Source organism: Coccinella septempunctata, chromosome 7, assembly GCF_907165205.1.
Source record: "Coccinella septempunctata chromosome 7, icCocSept1.1, whole genome shotgun sequence".
Taxonomy (NCBI): domain Eukaryota; kingdom Metazoa; phylum Arthropoda; class Insecta; order Coleoptera; family Coccinellidae; genus Coccinella; species Coccinella septempunctata.
The window spans coordinates 18,341,063-18,364,480 of NC_058195.1; the positions used below are offsets into that span (position 1 = coordinate 18,341,063).

Consider the following 23,418-nt stretch of genomic DNA (forward strand, 5'->3'; position numbering starts at 1 on the left):
ACGATTCATTCTATCAGCGTTTCTGTAAAATTGGCAGGATGAAACATTCGTGATTCAGTGAACACAAACAAAATTTTGTAATTTGAAAGTGAATATTCCTTGCTGAAAGTCTGGTGATGGTCCCCTTAAAGGTATAATACATTTTTTTTATTTCTTCTGTTTTTTATTTAATTAGTTTTCTGATGTACTTGAATTCGATGTAATTTTGAAGGGAACATTTCTTCATTGTACCTTATGCGACATTCGAAACGAGAACGAATCGTTAAAATTTCCAGATGCTCTAATAGATCAGATGGCTCAATTCTTAAGGAGCAAAAGGCGAAATTTTTTTGGTTGGACTGTGGTTAAACCTCGATTTTCAAGGCGTGCTCAATAGTAAATTCGTGTGCACTCTATTGGTCCTCCTAAGAATTAAACTTAAAACTCACTTTTTTTTATCTCGGAGAAGGTAAAATAAATATTTGCTGTCTTTAACTTAATAACTATTTACTATTATATAAAATATCTATACAGTTTTATACTTAAATTGGTTAATTATCCTTTCAATATTGATTTTACAACTGGTAGAGTAGCTCAGTTAAACCGGTTGAGAATTCATTCATCTTCATTTTTCAGGATATTAAGTGTATATTAAATTAAATTCTAAAAATAGCTATATGTGATGCTATTAAGGCACCAATGACGTAATGCACTTTATGATTCCGATAAATGCATTCTACGAAATTATCTTTCACAATAACAAATTGAACAAATATAGTACCATAAAAAAAACACTTTTGCGAAATAGGTCATCTGAGAATGTAGTACCCGTTTGCAGATTTTCCTTATTCGGAATGCCGCTTCATGGGGGATTTTAATTGGTATCCGAGAATAAAATAACATGAAAAAATATTCAAAATTTGTAAGTCGTCCTTGAATATTTGTTCATAATTTGTTATCAAAGAAAGCCAAATGATTCCTACCATAAACATTTCATTCAGTACAAATATGAACCGAGCTACCCATGTTTATCATCGGTTAATTATACATGGTAGGGGTGGCAAACAAATAATGGTTTGATGGAAATTAAATAATGATATGTTGACTTATATTTGATCTCATTTTGAATGGTGATGCTATCTACGTATCTTGAAGCCACTGGTTCCATCTGGCCCTTTAGGCTGTCGTATCACATCAACTAGTTCTTCTGTTTTTTGTTTATTTATTATACTAAATCTGAAATGATTATTCAAGATAACATTGAAAAATTTCTGGAATGAAAAATTACCTTTCCTCATTTTTAGCGGAGCTTGCTTCTCCTAATATCCTTAATCTTGCTTCTGCATATTCTTGTTCTCTTTGTTGCAAAGTTTTTTTAGGTTGGAACACTTTAGAATCACAGCTGAGTTGTACAGTTTTTACAGGTCTTTTTAAAATTTTAACTGTGGGTTCAGGAGGCGTAGATCTGTGTGCATCATCACCTGTTATTGTTATACGGACAGGCTTTTTTGAGGAACAAGGTGCAATACCATTACTACAATAAGAAAAGTATTTTCACAGATTCAGTTGATGAGTTCTCTGTTTTCTTACCTTCTTCCGCTCACTCTATTGTTTGGCTCTAGTAATTTCTGAAAGTTTTGCTCCAAAACCTGGAAAATATAATTATGAAAGATAAAAAACTAACCTATAAAATTTCATTTGAATAATTTTCTAGTCACAAGAAATTGATTTGAGGGATTTTGGTTGGGACCACTGATATGGCATTTTTAGAGGTATAAAAGTTCAAATTACTTCTGTATCCAATTCTTCCCAACTATCTAACAGTTGTAAATCTTGATTGGAGGCCATGTTACGTTGGGAAAAAGGGCCATTGGAAATGCCATGATCATATGTAAATGGTGCCAAATGTCAATTGTTGTCAAATTTTTTGTAGACAAAAACATAGAAGCATTTTTTGTAATAACCTAATCAACTTTCTACGGTCTTTGAATATAAAGAGAAATTTGAAGTAATCACCATTTTAGCCACCTTCCAATAGTTATCAACTGAGTCTGAGTCTCTGAGTTTCTTCAAAGTTTGAACATCTTGTGCAGCTTTCGAGTGATGTTAGAGGTTATGTTGTAATTATTCTGTGATTTATTTTTGCCTCATCTTTCTGTGCAGTCGTCATAGACCTAATAATTTATTTAGGGCTTTTCAGTTATATTAGTGTTCTGACTGTTCTGTGTTGACAGTCATAGACAAACTTCACGGTTCACGGTATTTTGATGTGGAGGAGGTTAAAAACCCTTCCACTTTTCATGTTGATAAAAGATAATGAGAAATTTTGAAAATGACGCTAAAATTGTGGATCAACAGTGGAAATTGTATTAGTTGATTTGAGGGTTTGTGTACGGACCTGAACATTTGACGTATTGACTGCGATTTACAACTTTTAGAAATGGTACATCTTAGACTTGGAAAATGGTATGTTAAGTATTTTATTTATAATTTTATCACTGTGCGTAGGATATCCGGTCAAAATTTTATCATGAAAACTATTTCCAATTGAAATTCTTCGTCAGTATGTCCATTTGCTTTGAAAAATGTACATACTCAATTTTGGATGGTTCTAACAAGAACTGAAATCACCTTCTTTTCATTTGATATTTGTAGCATCTTTTAAGTTCATAGTTGGGCACTGTTAATCCAGAAGTATGAAATAGAATGAAAATTCGTTTTATCCTTTTATTAATTAATTCTTACAGGCCAATTAATATACTCAGGAAATAAACCATTTTATAGTTGAAATAATTTTTCTCCATCCACAGTGAGTCTTTGCCTGAATGGATAATCAGGATGCTTCTCTACACCTTTGAAAAACAGAAAATCAAAGATTCTTCCTTTTTCCCCCTTATCCAATTTATTCATTAGTTGCATATCATCTTCTATTAGTTCAAAATTAAAAATGTCTATATTATCTTTGATCCGTTTTGGGTTCAAGCTTTTAGGTATTACAACAATCCCTTTCTGTACAATATGTCTCAACAGTATTTGACCAGGGGTCTTTGCATACTTCTCTGATAGCTTTTTAGCAATAGGATGACCAAGAATATCAGGGAATTCTTCCAATTTATAGTTATACTTTGTACTGAAATGTTGGTTTGCTCCAGGGCTGCCCAACGGTGAATATGCAGTTACAGTAACACCTAGTTGCTTGCATCGATCTATCAATTCTGGTTGTTGTAGATACGCATGATGTTCTATCTGCAGTACAGCAGGTTTGATCTTGCAAGATAAGCAAATTTTTTCTATTTGTGCTATGTTGAAATTTGACAATCCTATAGATCTCACTCTTCCTTCTTCTACCTAGAAAGAGGTGAAAATGTTTTTTGACTAATATCTCTCAATGAGTTCTGTGCTGATTTGAATGTTATTCTAACTTCTTTGAAAGAGTTGAACTGGGATTTCGAGCACAAATAAACGTTCGTCCAAAGGTTAACTCTCCTCGTCCTCTTTGGTTTTTTACTGTGAAGTATCTGATAGCTTTTTCTATTGGTAAAACTAGTGCAGTGCGAGTGCATATCTTGATGTCACTACAATCATTTCAAAAGATCTGAAGCTAGTTCTACCAATTGAATTCGCTGTAAAAAAAACTTATGAGTAAAACTGGTGCGCCCTTCCAGTGAGTTTCAATAGCCACGAGTGCCGCGAGTGCGGCCAACATAAGTGAAGAGAGAGATGGAGCTAGTATGGGCAAGAAAACGTTCCTTAGAACGCCTTAGCGCTAAGCGCATACGATTTATTTCGATTTTTTTTTATATAGGTAAAATTAGAAATGAAATTTGCTTGGAAATATTTCGATAATTGATTATAAACATAATTCTTTTAATTTATTGATTTGAAATGAAAAATTCAACTATGATATAATAAATCGATTAATACATTCGAAGTTACTTTACCTGTGAAATTTCTCTTTATCTGTCTTTTCAACTCATTGCACTCTACGAGGACACCATTATTACTTTTATAATAGAAAAAGGAAACGACATTCAAAGTTTATCTAAAATTGATGAGAAAATTCTGAAAATTTCGACAAACACAAAGTGCAAACGAATGTTTTGCCCATACTAGCTCTATCTTATTTCGGCCGCACCCCCTCTCTCTCTACGCCGTGTCCATGTGTTTAATATGTCTATGCTTAAAACAGAGCAATAACTTCAAGATATCCTAATTCATATTTGATGTTCTGTGATCAGCACTAGTTTTACCATAGGAGTATTTTTTCTATGATTGGGTAAACATCTGTGTTTAATATGTCTATGATATAAACTATTGCAACCATATATATACATAGGTAATAAAACATAGATATAGGGAATGGACTGAGCATTCCCAATCTACAGTAAAAATGAGAGAAAAATGCGAAAGAGACTACCGAACATGCGGCCAGTTGTTGTCTTTTACTAGAATTTGGATTTGTCCACACTCACGTCTACGTCCATAGAAAAGAGACAAGTATTGGCCGCATCATAGCTTCCTCTCTTTCTACAGAGCAAACACTTTCATGCGGGTATAGCTCAGTCCATTCTCTATGTCATTGTTACTATAATAACGGACTTGACATGTTTCCAGAAGTGGTGCTTAGCTTACAAAATATATTTTCTAAAAAAATAAAATAATAAAGGAATATGACAACATTTGTGAAATATAAGATTATCAATGCAATTCGGAAAACATCTCTATTAGGGTGACCGGCCACCGACTACGAAGTTGATCGTTTTCAATGCAAGCCTCTGACGTAGCTTGTTATTTAGCATTGAAAACGCTCAGCTTCGCTCCTTAGAACATAGATACATGGAATGGAAAATAAACATTCCAAAGACTGGAGTGAGATAGTTGCTTAGTGTCGCCAATCACAATTGAGACAGTTGATTCGGACATCATTGGCGCATCAATTTTCAATAAGAATAGACAGGATGCATGTGAATTTTTCAATAAAACGCCACTGCCTTAGTGTCGCTCTAGACAGAGAAATATCGAATGTGTGGACTACAAACAATTCATTCGTAGCACTGAATGGCCATACCATGTATCTATGTTCTAAGCTTGGCTCAACTTCGCATTCGGTGGCCGGTCACCCTGACACTAGTTATTTGATTATGAAGTTTTCTATCAAAAATTAATTTGCATTTGAGTTCATCTGGAAACCGTATGGCAGCACTATCTAAGACTGAGTACTTCGTTTGAACCATGAATTATTTTTGATAGGTGTATGGATTATTCAGATAGAACATGTAATGTTTCATTATCTTTGGTTCAACAATTGGTAACTTAAAAATTTGAGAATTTAAACCAGTTGGTGTTTCTGCATGACCAATTTACTAATAGCACTTTTTATAGGTATACTTTCATTATCAGGAAAAATTCAGTCGATGCGATGACGTTTTCGTATTCAACAACAAGAAATTCGTTGTAATTGCTAATTTAAATTAAAAGGTACGAAAAACGTATTGGCGATAAGTAAGAATAATAGCGGAAATAGAGTAGATAACATTCCGGTGAAATTACGGAGCGCAATTCTGTACGGCCGATGCATAGCTTGAAATCAGCTTTTTGCGATTAATTTCAACTATTGATAATATTGAAGTGGCGAAAGTAGTATTAAATTTCGAAGATATGTAAGAGCAGTGGTACCACTATAAATCGACAATCTATCGACTACTTATCGATGTCGAATTCGATACGGCGTTGTCGGCAATCTAATTATACCCTACAGTTTTGTATTAACAAAATGTTCGAAGAGCGGAAATCGCTCATCTCTGGTACAAATTTTCACCTACTCGACTTACAGATAGAGAAGGAAAAAATGGGAAAAGGGGTTAACTGTCGAGTCGTGAGCTTCAAAAATTGTAACGACAGTTGATATTTTTTGGTACGAAAAGTCGAAAAATAATCCAGTTCTGTGATCATATCATCGAGATGTTAAACTGACCATGACGGTTGAAGGAACTTCTGCTGGATTTCTGTACGTAGTTTCTAATTTCGAGATGTTTCAATAACATTGGCAAGTGTGATTTTTTCTTCTATTTTTGGTGCTGAGTGCCATACAGTGACAGAGTATTTGACGATGAGTTTGTTCTTGAGTTTTATGGGAGCAGAGAATTATAAGAAAAAGGGTGCTGATAGCCAAGAGTTTCCTTCGAGGTTTTCTTGCCTTGTATTGGATTTCAGTGAATCTGCGAATAGTGGATAATCCCGAAATTTGAGTTTCAGAACACTTTTGAATATTCAACTAGATTTCAAGAGATTTCACCGGAGTTTAAGTTGTGATTTTTTTTATCTATTCATTCGATGATTTAAGATCAAATCCTTGTGGAACATAAATTATACCTGTGTTTCCATCTTGGACCAAGTGCCTATAATATCGTTATGAACGTCAAGTTGTATCGTTCCGTCTTCGTTGGTCAACGGCGCATGCGTATCCGGGTGTCCCATTAAACTGAACGGCATGTGGACGAGATACAGGTCAACGTAACTCGTTTGCAGCCTGTCCAGCGACATTCGCAGGTATCTCTCCACGTCCCTGGGTCTGTTGCCCACGTTCGGTAGTTTGGTGGTGATGAACAACTCCTCCCTCTTCAACCTGCCCTCTTCGATCCATTTTTGGATCACCCTACCGATGGGTTCTTCGGTGTTGTAGTTGAACGCCGTGTCTATGTGCCTGTAGCCCTCCTGCAGGGCCGTATTGACGGCCCTTTCTATCTCATCCGCTTGGGCCCTCCAGGTGCCGAGGCCCACTAAGGGCATCTCTTGGCCCGAATTGAGTTTGATCGTCTTCATGCCTAGTGAATAAAAGAAATATCTGACGGGGTTTATAAAGCACTTTTAAATGTTATTGGTACCGAAAGAAGACGTTTGAAAGAAGGAAGCCTCACCAGAAGGATATATTTAAACTGTCAGTTTGTAAGTAATACGTAAGTTTGGACATCTGGTAGTAACATAACTTTCAAGGATTAGTATCTCATTTCTGGAAATGTTTGATTTACTTCTTCAATTAAAAGAAATCCACAGATGGTCCGCATAGATTGCTTGTAGAAGAATGAGCTCAGTGAATTTGAAAACGAACAAAATCGTGTAAGACCGATACGGAATTGGAATTTAAAGAATTGAAATCAAATGGATTCTAATGGATCAAAACGAAATCTTTCGAACTCAGTTCATTCAGTTGATGACCGTCTGAATAAACGGAGATGAAAAGATTCTGTCTTGCTCCATTTGCAGTGTTAATTTTGAAACCCTTCTTCGATTATCTAAGAACAAACAATAAATGGGAATAATGAGATTGTTCTCGACGTCTATCACGTGATAAACGGATTATTCTTGATTCATGAAAGATGAATATCATCTTTTCGCTCGCGTGAAAAATGATTGAAACATGAGGTACTCATGTTTGCTATTGATTTAAATTGACTGAGGCGAAGAATTATTTGATGAAATTGTGAGGAGATAACACAACTCAGTTTATATGTTACATATTTTCCAAATTTACGATAATAATTTATATTGAATTAATGTGTTCTTGATGAAAATCTATCATTAAAGTAGAAACTGAATTACGTAATTTTCACTAGGATGAGTTCTAACCAATACACGTGTTTCGCTATCAACATAGCATCATCAGGTGGTTGAAGGTAACCTCCATACAAAACTTCATCTTGAACCACCTGAAGATACTATTCTGATAGCGAAACACTTGTAGTGGTTAGATAACTGATGTAATTCGGTTTCTAGTTCTTTACGATAATACGTTTCTGCTGATGGGGCCAACCCTTATTTTTCATGTTATACACCTCAATTTATTTTCGTTAAATTCATTTGAAGAAAGATTGGACTTACCCATAATTTCCAAATTTTTGGCCCCCCTGTATATTTCGGTGCAGCACTTACGTATCAGTTTGATATTCCCAGTCAGATTTGGCGTTAATTTCTGCGTTTTTCCTGTTTCTGCTGCCACTCTGACTTGAACTTCACCGATTCGATTTCGTAACCTAGGAAACGTGTATTTTCTTGGGAAAAATTTATATTTCGGCTATTTTTGTGGTTTGTCTGTGACGGAACTAACCTAGCTCACTAAAAATAGCCTCGTCGATGCGCTTGGCACCTGCTATCGATTTTCTTTTCGCGTGTGAACTTGAAAACCAGTCATAACCTAGGAATACGATGTCCGAGCCCAAAGAGGTGGAAAATTTTTTTGATTAAACATCTGTTGCGTTTTATTTTCCGATTTTCAGCGTTTAGAGTGGGCGATTTGAAGCCAAAAGCTGCGACAGTCGTTGCTGGATCGTATTCGATATGTACCAAATTTCATCAATGTGAATCTGTTGGTTTTTGAGAACAAATCTGGACGGCAGAAGAGTCAAAGGACGCATCATTATTATTGAAAATCTCATATTTGAAAGTCTGTATGGTGGACTCGTTAACCACGAAATTTCATGTACATAAGTTTTTTTTTAATGGAAAATTTTCACCAGTATCATGAGAAAGTTATCTGAATACCATTTTTCATTGTTATTCTGACACTATATACTGAGTCACATGAAACTTCAAGAAAGTTTATCTTCCTCCCCAGCGGATCAGGGTATGGCTTGATAGGGCCCTAAATTATTTGAAACACGTGGAACTTTGAGAGTGTCAAGTGCCAAATATGCTTTTCGGTTACACTCGGACAACTACACAAAAAGTGTAGATTAATATCCATAATGCTCAATGGGTGGAAAATCAGGACATCTTGGTGACCGAGGTTACAAATCGATCAGATTGTGTAGTAGACCAACATAAACCTGGAACGATGAAACCTGACGTAGGAATCGTAGAACGGAACTTGAATGATTCTATGATGCCTTGCGTTAGGCGGTCATGTCGCCTGTGAAGCCAGATTGCCGATAAGAAGTGTTTAGTTATTATAGCAAATTCATGGCGGGACGACACGCCAATAATGAAAGATCAACAGTCTGAACGTTTCACCTGGTACTTCATTTCCATTCATATATTTTACTCCCCCTTCTTGATATTTCAGTTATAGTTATACGCGCATTGTAAAAAATTTATGATAACACTTGTGACTGTTCGATAAGGCAAATGTAAAATGCATCATAAGCTTAGGTAAGTGAATATTTCGATAATTCATTTATAACACACTATTATTTTATTACACGTTAAATATCAGCGGTTTTCCTTTCAATCTGACTGTAAATATTGTTTTTCTGATAACTGGATTAATTTGTCCATACTTATACGAGACTAGTTTCGATACAGTAAGAAAGTCAGTTATGTCTTCTACATAAACTTTTTTCTCATAATATTGCATTTTTTTAATTATCCATCTACAGGGTGTTTCATCATAAACTGGACAAACATATATGGTGGGTAATTGACACCAGGAGAATCACTTTTTATTATGACATATACCCCGTTTTCGACGCATAAGCGAGATGTAGGGAGTTCAACGTCGTATTAGAGCAATATTCTAATGATATAAATGTATAAACCTCAAAGTAACGGTTTCTGGTCACATCGGAGTATTTCCAAGTGCTCGATTCAGAAAAGATGAAGAACTTCCAAAAAATTTTTTCAAAATGGCGGAAAACCTTCAATATCCGTGATTTTCTTTTTTCGGTTGCCAAATTGAATTTCATTTTCTGAATGAATACAATATTCGAATAATTTCTGTGGAGAAATTTTTTCATAAATCGAACAAAACTTTTTTTTACATGTCTAGAGCGAAAAAAAATTCCACCCGAAATTGTTGAAAATAAATATTTAGTGTTAGTGTATAAATAATAATGAATTGTCCGTTTATTCAAAATAATGTTAAGTTTGGTTTATAAAAGAACTGCATAATGTGTTTTTTTTTTTTTTTGATTGTATATTATTCATTGTAGGCTACGTTCGGCCAGTAGACACCGGTATAGAGCGAGTCGAACTAAAATTTTATCACAGATCAGCTTGGGCTAATTGAGCCTGTACAAATTGGCAATTTTTGAATGAACGAATGACAAATGTCAACCACAAAAGTCATGTTAAAAATTTGAATTTGAATGCAATTTGTTCGAAAATGTATATGAATAGATAATTCTTAGTGTGGATTAAACGGAAATTTTACAGTTTTATGAAAAATTTGCTTATAAGTTGTTTTTTTATGGTTTGTCTCGTTTCATAACCCTATTTCTACACAAACTCCTTTCGCGCCCCACCTTCAGAGCTGGGGCTCAGAGAGTTGATTCCAAAAACTCTACTCTGTCTGGAACGAACGACAACTATTAACACTTTTTGTTCTGAAACATGCCCGAACGACACGGAACAAAAAGTGCTTATAGAGTCTACTGGCCGAACGCACCTCTCGATACCAGTTTAGGGTACTGTTTAGAGGATTATGAATGTAAATTGTTTATGTATTCATAATTTCTTTGAATAAATCATTAAAAAAAATATAAGATTGCTTCAAAGAAACAGGTTGTTGAAATAAATTCTAATGCAGATAAGACGAGAAGTCATATTTTCATAACAGCTACAGGATTTTTTTCTGGTATTAAAGATATAGTCCACCTCGTGTTGAGAGAACATGAAACCTTTCAAGTGGTCCGAATATTACAAAAAGATGTTTCCAAATTTTCCTCTGGAATGGCTCAAATATAAAATACCACCCTGTATTAGAACTGTCAAAAGAAAATCAGATTTTCATTCATCTTTTGATCTCCTCCATCATCATGAATCGTGTGGATAAGTGTGAATTATTTATTATTCTACATTCTATCGAACATTTAAACGTTTATGAGCCTTATTCCTATTGATTCCATTCCGGTAATGTACAAAATCTGAAACTTCTATTATCGAAGCCCGAATAACTCGATTATGCAAATTGAAATAGGCCATTGTGAATGTTAATCTTCTTAACAATTGCAATGTTAACGACTGTAGCGTATGTTCCAACAAATTAGTTCATTTCATTCTGATAGTGACGATCATGGTTAATATTGCGATAGTGATGCTTGAAAGGAGTAACGAACACCGAACATAAATTTATACCAAGAACGACTTTCATTGAATGAATTGATTTTTCGAAAAAAATTCTTCACTTAGCAAGCTATGGAATTCTGAGAAATGATTCTCTATCCAGTACTCTAATATTTTCAGATTCGACAGGAACTGTCGACTACCAAACAGTTTCTTGATAAGTCTCTTCAATTTCAAAGTTTTTTTTTCTCGTACATAAAAAAACACTTGAAGGGAATTTAAAATTCATTTGAAAACTAGTTGCTAGCCATTTTGCAAGAATGTGCTCTCACCCCGCTCTGTGATCTTGTGACTTCATTCCTGGAACTATGGAGAGTAGAGAGAAGGAGAACGATCGCTGCTTTGAGGCCATAAATTTTTTTGTCCCCTAAAATATGTACCAATATGGTAGTTCATAATTTTGCCAATAGTCACGTTGGCGATCACGGGATGACGAAATTTTGATTTAAACTAGTTGAAGTTGGCTGAGTGAACTGCCTTCCTGGTGACAAATGATTAGAATATCATAAGAGAATAACATATGACCATGGTGAAATGTTGAAGCGTGCGCTAGTGTAAGGGTGTTTTGGCATCGAAAAGAAAAGGAGAAGAGATAAATTTCCGAGTGCATTTTTGAGAGAAAATTGAAAAAAACCTTACCTCAAGAATCGACTCGGAATCAATTTGTGTGTCAAGAGCACTTTTGCGATGAAGATATCAAAAAAGATGATGGATTCATTATAAACGAAATCGAAATTGTCATTCCTCGTAAGGAGTGGACTTTTCTGAATAAGAATATCTAACCAATAAAACTACATGTTTCAGAAGTGGATATTCTGGAAGAACTTCGTTGGCATAACATAATATTTGGTTCATAAAGGTTCTCAGCTGAGTATTGGAAACATAATCTACTCTAATAAGTGATAAATTTGAGATGACTACCTTTTGTTGTCTTGATATGTTCTACTCCTCACTTCGAATGTATATAATTTTGAAACTGTAATTTCCTTATTGTGGAAAGCAAAGTGTGTAGAAAAAAACTGTTGTCAGCTTCGAACATTTATTTGAAGTTTGACAGTAATTTATCACAGTGATAAGTCAGTTTTTCTTTAACAACTGAATGCCTTTTTGTTTTACGAGTCAGGAGCAAGCTGATATCCATTTCTGTTATGGAGTGGCGAAAGGAAACTCGGCGGAAGCAGCTAGGGAGTACCGAAGAAGATTTCCGAGAAGACGCCATCCGCATTCCTCAGTGTTTGTCAACATTCACCAACGACTTAGACCTAATGGACTTAGTACTAGACCTGATGAACGGCCAAATAGGGTGAATATTAGGCAAGAAAGGAACAATAACAGGATTCTTCGTGAATTTGATAGGAATCCAACAAGCAGTCGAATAGCAGCTCGCACACTTCAATTTTCTGAGTCAAAAATTCTTCGAGTTTTAAACACAACAGCGGAGGTTATTTTTTTGCCAATGGATTCTTCGTTCCATTGAGCAGAATAGAGACTTTTTAAATACCATATTCTGGACTGATGAATCCTGTTTTACTCGTCGGGGCGTGGTAAACTTTCATAACCAGCATGTATGGGCCCACGAAAATCCACATCCCATTCGACCAAGAAATTTCCAAGTAGAATTTAGTGTTGATGTTTGGCTTGGAGTTTATGATAATCACCTATTTGGACCCTATTTCTTACCAGAACGAGTTAGTGGTGAAAATTTTTTACAATTTCTAATGGCAGAGCATGCAAATATGTGGGAAAATATTCCAGTAGAATCAAGATTAGCGGCTTGGTTTCAACTTAACGGTTGTCCAGCTCACTTTCATAGAAATGTGAGGAACTGGTGGGATAATAATTTTCCAGAAAGATGGATTGGACGTAATTGGCCAGTCAGTTGGCCTCCACGGAGCCCCGATATTACCCCTTTGGACTTCTTCGTATGGGGGTTTTTGAAAGAAATCGTATATGTGACTCCTTTGAACTCAAGGGAAGAACTTATTGGCCGTATTCAAAATGCTTGCGAATTAAGAAATCGAAATTTAGCTGCTGCTTTCGGATCTGTTATACGTCGATGTGAATTATGTGTTCAGCAAAATGGTTCATACTTCGAACATCTTCTTTAAGTTCGTTTTGAGTGTGGTTGTTAGTGCTTATTTTTCTTTAGTTACACGTTTCGTTCACAAAAATAGTCTTATTATTATGAAACTACCATATCAAATTTTGGCGATTTCTTCATGCATGAGAATGTGTTTTATTTTTTTAACCGGAAACGGTGCCTCGTACAGCCAAAAGTCAAGAGATCGAATTTAAATAGTAGATTTTATTGTCGGAAAAACCAGTGGCGTATCATTTTTTAATCTGAAAATATTCAGTATCGCTGCAGTACGGACGCCACTGGTAGAATAGAAAAGAAACTAGTAAGCCCAGCGATCTATTTTTTCGGTGAATCCATTTTTTACAACCAAATCAATAAAAAAAAGTCATAAGCGAAAATAAAATCAATCAATCAAATCAACCCGATTCATACACTGTAGTGATGTTTACCCCCGAGTCGGGGGCCCCGACCGTCCAGTTTCAAGAACGACTATTCCACCACGGTCAATACCGTATGTATGATATCAATGCTGCAGTCTGTTAATTTTTTCCCTTATTTAGAATAGAATGCCGAAGCTATATAGCTTCCTTGCATATGCAAGGATAGATGGAGTGAATTCTTAGCAAGGATTATAAATTAGGGTTTATAATCTATAATTTCATACTATTTTTTTCTACTCAGAATATTTTACGGATTTCAACTCCAGGAAAAATATCAGTTCAAAATAGACGGTCAGAGAAATTGATGGATAGAGTAAATAAAGAAATGAATAAATATCCTAACATAATATCTAGGGCTGAAAGCCCTAGAGCCGCAGCTCTAACGATTAAAATGAACCACCACTATCCTGTAGACGATGGAGAGCATGTTCCTCATATTTAATACGGCTGGCCAATAAAATTGATAGAGAAATGTATCAGATTTACTCAGAAAAATGTTTATTTCTTCATCTCCATCGTAAAAAGAACATCAATTCATTTTCATCGTTGAAGGTGGTTTTTCTGAGTATATTCCTTTATCCACCAATTTTATTGGCCGGTCATTTTAAACTTGAAAAATGAGGAATATGCAATACATTGCAGACTGGATATCAATTTCCTTGGCAGGATCTTTTGAACTGATTTATCTTCTGGAGAAGGAATCCTTAAAACATTCAGAATAGAAGAAAAATCGGTTCATTTGATCGTTGGCGGTGGCGTTCTAGGGCGGTCAGAATGAAACAAAATTTTTTATGAGTACATTCCTCTATCCATCAATTTTCTTGGCCGGCCATACTGAACTTGAAAAATGAGGAATAAGCGCTTCATCGTAAACTGAATAGTTCATTTTTATCCTCGGAGCTGAACAAAAAATTATGTAAGGGATATTTTAGTTTTCCCTCTATGTTCTTGAGCCATCCATTTTTTTGGCCGACTGTTTTGAACTGACCTATCTTGTGGAGAAGGAACCTTTAAAACATTCCCCTATTCACCAATTTTCTTGGCCAGACATACTGAACTTGAAAAATGAGGGATATGCGCTTCATCGTGGACTGAATAGCTTATTTTTATCCTCGGAGCTGTAGTATGAACGAAAGATTATGTTAGGGATATTTTAGTCATCCTTCTGGAGAAGGAATCCTTAAAACATTCTGAATAGAAAAAAATCGGGTAATCGTTGGAGGTGGCATTCTAGGGCTGAATACTTCATTTTGATCGTCGGAGCTGTAGTATGAACAGAAAAATTATGTTAGGATATTTTTGTCATCCCTCTATGTACTTTAGCGATCAATTTCCTTGGCAGGATCTTTTGAACTGATTTATCTTCTGGAGAAGGAATCCTTAAAACATTCAGAATAGAAGAAAAATCGGTTCATTTGATCGTTGGGGGTGGCGTTCTAGGGCTGTCAGAATGAAACAAATTTTTTTCTGAATACATTCTGATACATTCCTCTATCCACCAATTTTCTTGGCCGGCCATTCTGAACTTGAAAAATGAGGAATAAGCGCCTCATCGTAGAATGAATAGATCTTCGAAGCTGTAGTATGAACAAAAAAAATTATGTAGGATATTTAAGTCATCTCTCTGTGTACTTTAACCACCAATTTCCTTGGCCGATCATTGTGAACAGACTTTTCTTCTACAGAAGGAATCCTTGAAACATTCTGAATAGAAAAAAAACAGAATATCGGTTCATTTTGATCGTTGGATCAATTCAATTCAATATATTTCATGCTATTACAAATATACATTTGTTTGCACACGTCATTATAATTATTACCACTATTAATTTAGTATCACAGTTGCTGTAGTCTAAAATTACAGAGATATACTACACAACTTAACATAAATAAAATAAAATTTGACAAGATACTAATAATATTAATAATCTTGACCCTCAGTCACAACCACACGAAACGCATCATTTGGGTATCGTTGGAGGTGGGGTTCTAGGGCTTTCAGAATGAAACAAAAATTTTTATGAGTACATTCTGATACATCTCTTTATACAACAATTTTCTTGGATGGTCATTCTGAACTTGAAAAGCAGGAGGAATATGAGCGTCATCATAATATGAAAATCAATAATGAAATCAGGGATTATAAAACATGATCTACAATCCTTGGTATGAAATGAGTTTTTTCCTTCCTTAAACTTAATTATAATTATAATTATTCGGTTCGCCATCAAGACAATAGTCTTAATCATGAATCAATTTGGAATGTTAGAACATTACAGTTTGATTATTCAATGAGCTGCGATTTTCAACATCATGCATTTTGGATTTCAGGATAAAGAATATATCATAACATTGAATAATTTTCCTTGGATAGATTTTCCTTGAACAGATTTTTCTTAGATACCTGAAAACTCCCACCTGAGTGTGCTTAAACCCTTTATTTACTCAAGATGTTTCTATATTTTCCTTCATAATCTAAGTCAATTCAATTGTTTACGAAACTGAACATAACCTCTCAATGTAGTAATTGTGAAAGATCCTCATTTTGAACTTACTGTACATAACTGGCATGGGGAAAAATTGTTGGGCAGTGAGAATAAGAAAGATTCGAAGTTGATATTATTGCAGTTTTAGGTCTAACTGTTATATAAAAGTACAAATCTGGGCCAGCTGATGACTTGAGTTAGACCCATTTGCACCAAACGCACTTAGTCTTAAGTGTCCCTTAAAATGAACCCTTAACTTAAATTACGTTGCACCAACTGTTAAGTGACATTTAAATGGCTAAAGGCTGATTCATGCTAGACCGTGTCGGGTCCGAACCGGGACCCGGACGGGACACGGTAAAAGAATTATATGAGCAATTTCAATTGACCCATCCACGCTACACCGGTTGGGACACGTGCCGTGCCCGTGTTTTCAGAGTGGCGACCCGGTTGCAACGGCCCGGAGTCGGTCCCGGCCCGGCTCCGACACGGTCTAGCATGAATCATCCTTTAAGCTAGCCTTAAATTTAAGCGCTCCTGTAATGACCACTTAGGTATTTAAGGGCGAGATTCTAACCTAAAATAATTTGTTGAACTCATAAACTGGCTGCAGAACTGCTGTGGTTTTTCTAATAACGTCAAGTACTTTTTATTTGACAATCCATTTCATTATCAATAATAATGCTAATTCAGCAACAAAAAGTTGTCACTCTTTGATAATAATACTTGATACTGACTGAGAGGACAATAAAGTTAGGTTAATGAAATGAGAACGATCATCTGCAACCGGCCAACCAATGAAGAGGTTTTATTGGACTAGAATGAAGTTGGACCAAAATAAAAACTGAAATATCACTAGATATGAAAGCTTAAGGGCCCCTTACTTAAGATTCTGTGAAGCCGCAGTCGTGCAACTGACAATAAAATTAGGCGTCCATTAACTTTAAGCTACGCTTAGTTAAGTACCCATTTTAAGGGGGATTGGTGCAATCGGGCCTTAGGTACATAGATAGGTAACGTCAATGACAGCTGCTGATCTCCTTTGGCTGTTTCGCGAAAATGGACCTTACCGACTCGAGTGATAAGAAACGGCAACCGGCCCCGGGTGAAGCTGGATGCGTTTACATTCGTGTTGAAAAATCTTCGAATTTCTGAAACTTTTTTCTCGTATTTCCTATCTGTTTTCCGAGTCGAGAGTAGTACGCGCCTATGGTCCGGTTATTCGTCTTTCGTTTTGCATTTTTCGCGGACACGGACGTGCGGCGGTTTTCGAAGAAACAGAGAATTCCCGAACCTCTAAATCAGCTGATTTTCCCCTTTTACCTCTCCCACTCGGTGCTTACGAAATTAGTAGTAGGAGAAAATGATATTATGCAAAAAGTGCTCCTTGACGTTCAAAACCTATTTTATAAAAATATTTCAAGCAGTGTGAAAGTTATTAATAAAAAACATTTTTTTTTCTATAATTTCAACACCCCGTATCTCGGAGAGGAAACATTTCTCGAGATATGTTTATATGTCAATCTAGGGCTTATTTTTGATATGGAATACGTGGTTAAAATTTCTTGGTTACGATCTGTACCACCCTGTAGAAAGAAACGTATTTGAAGGATCATCAGAAAAAACTACGGTGACACATAATCTAAAATAAAATTAAGGTTGTTCATTTCGAATTGACGCTTAAATCCCCACCCCTTATGGATAAAAGTAGCGATCGCAGCGACTCCTACCCTACGTTCCCCGTTTTTGGAGACACATTTTTAGTAGGGCGATCGTTCTCCTCTCTACTCTCCATACCTGGAACATCCACGCGTTAACCTATACATATATTGCAATCTGGCATCAATTGTCAAAATCTTGTAATTTTCTGTGATCATCGATACCTTCCAGGAATTTCGGGAGATGACTTATCTCCAGGTGCCTACAGATTATTCTGACGTAACTATGGTCCGACCATATGCTATCATCAACTGAATAGGTGGTGCAAGTACGTTCTTCGAGAACGGAGCTGCTCACTAGAGCAATTTGTCCGCTTAACGACCGCCTAAATATCCGAAAAATCAAAACGAAAAACGTACAGATTACTCTGACGTGACGTGGCCCACTTCATAATGCGCATGATTCAAAAATCTAACATAGGATTTTGCGCGGAAGCGTTAAAATTGTTCTGATAATTGTTACATATTTGAATCATGCCCATTATGAAGTGGGCCACGTCACGTCAGAGTAATCTGTACGTTTTTCGTTTTGATTTTTCGGATATTTAGGCGGTCGTTAAGCGGACAAATTCCTCTAGTGAGCAGCTCCGTTCTCGAAGAACGTACTTGCACCACCTTTTCAGTTGATGATAGCATATGATCGGACCATCGACCGCCATAGTTGGTCAGTGGGCTGTAGTTAGAAATTATCAATGTTTATGTTCTTCATGAACCGATTTTTGGATATTTCGCAATGATTTTCTACAAAGAGAGGTCCACCGAGTCTGAAATTTCTTCGATATTTTTTGGACGCCTCGAACTTCTCGAAAATAGCTCCTGCATAAATCGATGTTTATTGTTCTTAGGTTATCGTCCATTTAGTTAGATGAAATGAAAGAATATTGGGATTCTTGGACTAACTTTCTTTATTGTTCTTCAATACAACGCCGACGTTTCGAAACGACTTGTTTTTTTTTCAAGGCTAAAAATTTAAACACATTGAAATTTTTCATTCGAGATCATTCGTGCACACAATTACCTAGTATTCTGAACAATATCGTCGATATAAATTTAATTTGGTTTCATATCTCAAAGAGATCTAATTTTTTTAAAAACTTTTAACGTTGTTTCAGGAAGACGCGGAATATTGGCTATGACAGATGACGTCGTTGTTGGCATGTGACATAGAAATTTTGACGTTCGTCGAGTTCGTGTTCATCTGTCACCGCCACTAGTCTTTGTCAGGGGTGTACTCTACTATATCAGGAAATTCCGTATCGATTGATCAATGAAGGTTAAAAACACAAAATATACAAAAACCTACAGAAATATGCAAGCATATGTAAAAAAAAAACATCTCAATTATACGGTGTCAATCACAGACTCATCAATAAAACTTGATCTCGAATGAAAAATTTTAATCTGTTTAAATTTTTAGCCTTGAAAAAGAAACAAGTCGTTTCGAAACGTCGGCGTTGTATTGAAGAACAATAAAGAAAGTTAGTCCAAGAATCCCAATATTCCTTCATTTCATCAATGTTTATGTTCTTCATCAACCGATTTTTGGATATTTCGCGATGATTTTCTTCAAAGAGAGGTCCACCGAGTCTGAAATTTCTTCGATATTATTTAAACGCCTCGAACTTCTCGAAAATAGCTCCAGCATAAATCTATGGTCCTTATTCTTTTATTGAGCTCATTGACCGATAAATCACTTTCATTATGTATCCGATCCAGGCAAACTGTGAACAAACAATTCATCCTGACCCTATCCATCGGTGTGACGGCTGGTTTTGTGGTAGCCTATGTCCTCCTAACCCCGGACGCCATACGTCGTATAGACTTCCATACCAGCCAAGAGATGGCCCACTTGGCCGGCCCCACTATGGATCCGGGCGATCATAGCATAGAGGAGGAGTTCCACCAGATGGAAGACAGGGAGGTGGCGAACAGGATGTACAACAAGGTCAGGATACTGTGCTGGGTGATGACCGGGCCGAACAATCACGAGAAGAGGGCGAAGCACGTGAAAAACACGTGGGGAAAAAGGTGCAACATCATACTGTTTATGAGCTCCAAAGAAGGTGCGTGAAGCCCCAACCTAACCCATAAGAAGGGGTTGTTTGATTGAATTTATCCCGAAGAAAATTGTCCTATTTTTGTTGAAACTTCTAGTCTCGTTTCAGATCCCTCATTACCAGCTGTAGCTTTACCTGTAGGGGAGGGGAGGGACAATCTCTGGGCCAAAACAAAAGAAGCATTTAAATACGTGTACAACAATTACAAGGATAAAGCAGACTGGTTCATGAAAGCTGACGACGATACGTAAGTTTGAAAGGATAACATGTATTCGGCAAACTAACCAAACAGTTCTGTTCAAGATATGTCGTTTTGGAGAACTTGCGATACATGTTGTTACCATACAAATCCTCGGAACCCATATATTTCGGATGCAAGTTTAAGCCTTACGTGAAACAAGGATATATGAGTGGGGGTGCGGGCTACGTTTTGAGTAGGGAAGCTCTGAATAGATTCGTTGAGGTAAAATTTGACTTCATAACGAAGTTTGGCTTTTATAAACTAAAGTTTTCGTAGGTGGGACTCAATAACTCCACTGGGTGCTCTAAGAAGAATAGCGGAGCAGAAGACGTGGAAATGGGCAAATGTATGGAGGCTTTGAATGTGGTAGCTGGGGATTCGAGGGATCCCATGGGTAGGGGAAGGTTTTTCCCGTTTGTGCCTGAACATCATCTCATACCAGGACACGTGAACAAGGACTTTTGGTATTGGCAGTATATTTATTACGAGAGCAAAGAGGTTGGTATGATTTCGGGAAGAATATATAGCTATAATTTATCCATTTTGATTTAAACAGGGTATGAATTGCTGCTCTGACAACGCTGTTTCTTTTCACTATGTAAGTCCAAATCAGATGTACGTACTAGAGTATCTCATTTATCATTTGAGGCCGTATGGAATTTCTTTTCACGTCGACATGCCTCAAGAACTGCAGGATTCGGTTCTTGGGAACTTGAATAAGACGTCGAGTAGGTAAAAAGTACTGAAAGCTAAAAGGCTGTGCTAGAACTAAGAAATTGTATATACTTATTCTAAGGATTATTTCGTGCCCTTGTCATGAGTATTAATGATGTGGCTATTTTACTTTAAAAGACAGGTATTTGAGGCCAGGAAAGGGTGGGAGATTTTTATTTGTGTGTGATAAAAAAGATGCTGATTGGAAGAATTAATTACTCTGATATTCATACCTGAGTCCTCGTCAAAAGGTAATTTTTTTATTATCATGCAAAGACCATTTAACCTGCAGATTTTACAGTTGATTACATGATGCAAGATTTGGCAGTAATACAGCAGTTTCATAACATTTTAATCCTGTTTGAAGATACACATAGATTCAAAAGTTTTGCATCACGCTAAATCTCCGAAAGTAATTTTTTCTTAAAAATTATTGGAGTATGTACTAATCAATGGATCAGTTTCAAGTGAAAAAAATGCACCAACAGTTTTGTGCAAACTTTATTTCTCACTTTTTACTTTTATTTCAGAAAGAGTATTATTGAGAAAAAGATAAAGTTAAAAAATGATTCTTTTCTTTGGAAAATGATAACCAGAATACGGCTTAGTAATGAGTATTTCCCCCTCTAGTATCTATGCAAGCTTGAAGACGCCTACCCATACTGGTTACCAAATTAGCGATATGCTGCTGAGGGATATTGAGCCATTGTTCCTGAGCGGCTTGAACAAGGTCCTGTAAACTTCTGGGAGGATTCCTGCGGGCTGCTATTGACCTGCTTAGCATGTCCCAAGCATGTTCTATGGGATTCACGTCTGGAGATAGAGCGGGCCAGTCCAAACGATTGATGCCTTCAGTTTCAAGATATTCATTTACAGCTTTAGTGCGATGAGGTCGGGCATTATCATCCATAAAAATGAAAGGTTCTCCAACAGCCGCTCGCTATAACCTTATGTGAAGATGTAGAATCTCCCTGATGTATCTATCACCAGTCATTGTGCCCTGAATATGAATTAAATCTGACTGACCATTGGACATGATATCAGCCCAAAACATGGCACTTCCTCCGGCAAAGGGAGGCACGGGACGAGCATGGGCGAGTTGAGCTGCTCTCGGTTCTCTCCACACACGAATCCGATAGCTATCCTGTATTAAACATATTCGGGTCTCATCGGAAAACAACACAGAATTCCAAAATTCTTCGGGCAAGGCCATGTGCTCTCAAGCCCAATGTAGATGGCGGGTTATGTGCTCAGGTTGTAGTCGGGGAACCCTAAGTGGTCGACGACATCTCAAACGCCAGTATGCGTCTCTGTAAAGTAGGGAGCGATACAGGAATCTCCAAGGCATGTCCCATATCTCTTTGGAGTGCTGGCAATGCTATGGTCGGGTTTCTCCGCACAATTAAGTGAATATAATGGTCTTGTCGTTGATTGGTGACACGCCTTTTACCGCTCCTTGGCCTGTCTCGAACAGAATTGGTCTGAAGATAGCGATGTCCGAGATACGTCACTTTGTGAAACACCAATTCTATTAGGTACAAACCTTTGAGAATGGCCTTCTTCAATTAGAGACACAATTCTTGCACGATCAATCTCACTTATCACTCTACGATTCATGTCGGCAGTAAAAATCGTTAAATTCAAGTGCATCTTCTAACGAAATAATCGATCTTAAAATGTAATCCCTCCAAAAATATTGTAAACATATGTTTATTGCAAAAAATATATGTGGATTCGTGAAGATAAACATTAATAAACAAACCCACAAAAAATTGTTGATATTGAAAAATTCCTTCATATGAAATTAAGGTGATGCAAAACTTTTGCATCTATGTGTATTTCCGCGAGTTTAAACATTATCTTTCAGTTTTATTGTGTGAAGAACGAACTGCAGCTCTTCAGAACGTTCCTCACAAGGGGAACTCGTTTTTATTTTTTGCGATGGAACTGACGGAGGCATCTGGTTTTTACTGGGCGCATAGATATTATCAAGTGGAATAACTTCAAGAGGTAATGGCGGGTTAGATCGAATCTGATTTTTCCATCATTATTTTTTTAAGTTCAGAATAACTCGATTATATTTTGGTTTGTTATCAATAAATGAACGTTAATCGATCATAGCTCGTACAACAATGAACTCCCAAATTATATGGATTTCTCAGTCGCATGCTATTGGCTGATTAACATTTGATGAACAAATAACAAACCTCCACTTTAAAGTAAAGACTTGAAAATAAGCTATTGATTTGGAAGATTCCAAATCTTAACAAATAAGAGATTTTTATGAAGAAAGGACATGATTGATATTCAAGCAATTCTGGTGGCATCTTTTGTCATATGGTAAGATAGACATGTTTATATAAATATTTGTATACTTTGTACTTATAAGTAAGTCCCCCATTATCTGACTATTGTACTTAAAGAATGCCATTCGTAATGCCTAGTCTATGAGCCAGGCTGGTTCTTGGATGTGCTCATTTTAATTTGATGATTATTCAGTATTTCTTTTATAGAAAAATCAAATTTTAGGTTAAGTTAACTGTCAAGTTTATTTATGACAAATACATGTGATCTTTGAATAGTCTGTTGAAATTTTCTTTTGTTCTTACGTTTTTTAATTATGTCTCAAAAAGGTTCAGTGACAAAAG

The 23,418-nt window shown here is 36.3% G+C and overlaps 3 protein-coding genes across 7 annotated transcripts; 1 reads left to right on the plus strand and 2 right to left on the minus strand.

The window, feature by feature from the left end:
- On the plus strand, nt 1–23,351 carry LOC123317901 (glycoprotein-N-acetylgalactosamine 3-beta-galactosyltransferase 1). Of its 3 annotated transcripts, none has more exons than XM_044904517.1 (6): nt 1–131; nt 19,475–19,821; nt 19,924–20,062; nt 20,119–20,278; nt 20,333–20,554; nt 20,613–23,351. In XM_044904517.1, the coding sequence occupies exons 2-6, from the start codon at nt 19,599–19,601 to the stop codon at nt 20,790–20,792; spliced, it is 924 nt and encodes a 307-aa protein (XP_044760452.1). In that variant the 5' UTR covers nt 1–131; nt 19,475–19,598; the 3' UTR covers nt 20,793–23,351. The 3 variants fall into 3 exon arrangements, with proteins under 3 accessions (XP_044760452.1, XP_044760449.1, XP_044760450.1); XM_044904514.1 differs by lacking the exon at nt 1–131 and adding an exon at nt 2,221–2,445; XM_044904515.1 differs by lacking the exon at nt 1–131 and adding an exon at nt 8,971–9,123.
- On the minus strand, nt 1,050–2,147 carry LOC123317904 (SUZ domain-containing protein 1). Of its 2 annotated transcripts, none has more exons than XM_044904521.1 (4): nt 1,996–2,147; nt 1,570–1,628; nt 1,268–1,513; nt 1,050–1,215 (listed from the first exon to the last, which is right to left on the minus strand). In XM_044904521.1, exons 1-4 carry the CDS (start codon nt 1,996–1,998, stop codon nt 1,116–1,118), a joined length of 408 nt encoding a protein of 135 aa, XP_044760456.1. In that variant the 5' UTR covers nt 1,999–2,147; the 3' UTR covers nt 1,050–1,115. The 2 variants fall into 2 exon arrangements, with proteins under 2 accessions (XP_044760456.1, XP_044760455.1); XM_044904520.1 differs by lacking the exon at nt 1,996–2,147 and adding an exon at nt 1,771–1,926.
- On the minus strand, nt 2,693–8,369 carry LOC123317903 (aldo-keto reductase family 1 member A1-like). Of its 2 annotated transcripts, none has more exons than XM_044904519.1 (3): nt 7,909–8,369; nt 6,352–6,803; nt 2,693–3,327 (listed from the first exon to the last, which is right to left on the minus strand). In XM_044904519.1, the coding sequence occupies exons 2-3, from the start codon at nt 6,799–6,801 to the stop codon at nt 2,758–2,760; spliced, it is 1,020 nt and encodes a 339-aa protein (XP_044760454.1). In that variant the 5' UTR covers nt 6,802–6,803; nt 7,909–8,369; the 3' UTR covers nt 2,693–2,757. The 2 variants fall into 2 exon arrangements, with proteins under 2 accessions (XP_044760454.1, XP_044760453.1); XM_044904518.1 differs by having other exon boundaries at nt 7,858–8,364.
- Nucleotides 23,352–23,418: the final 67 nt, after the last annotated feature.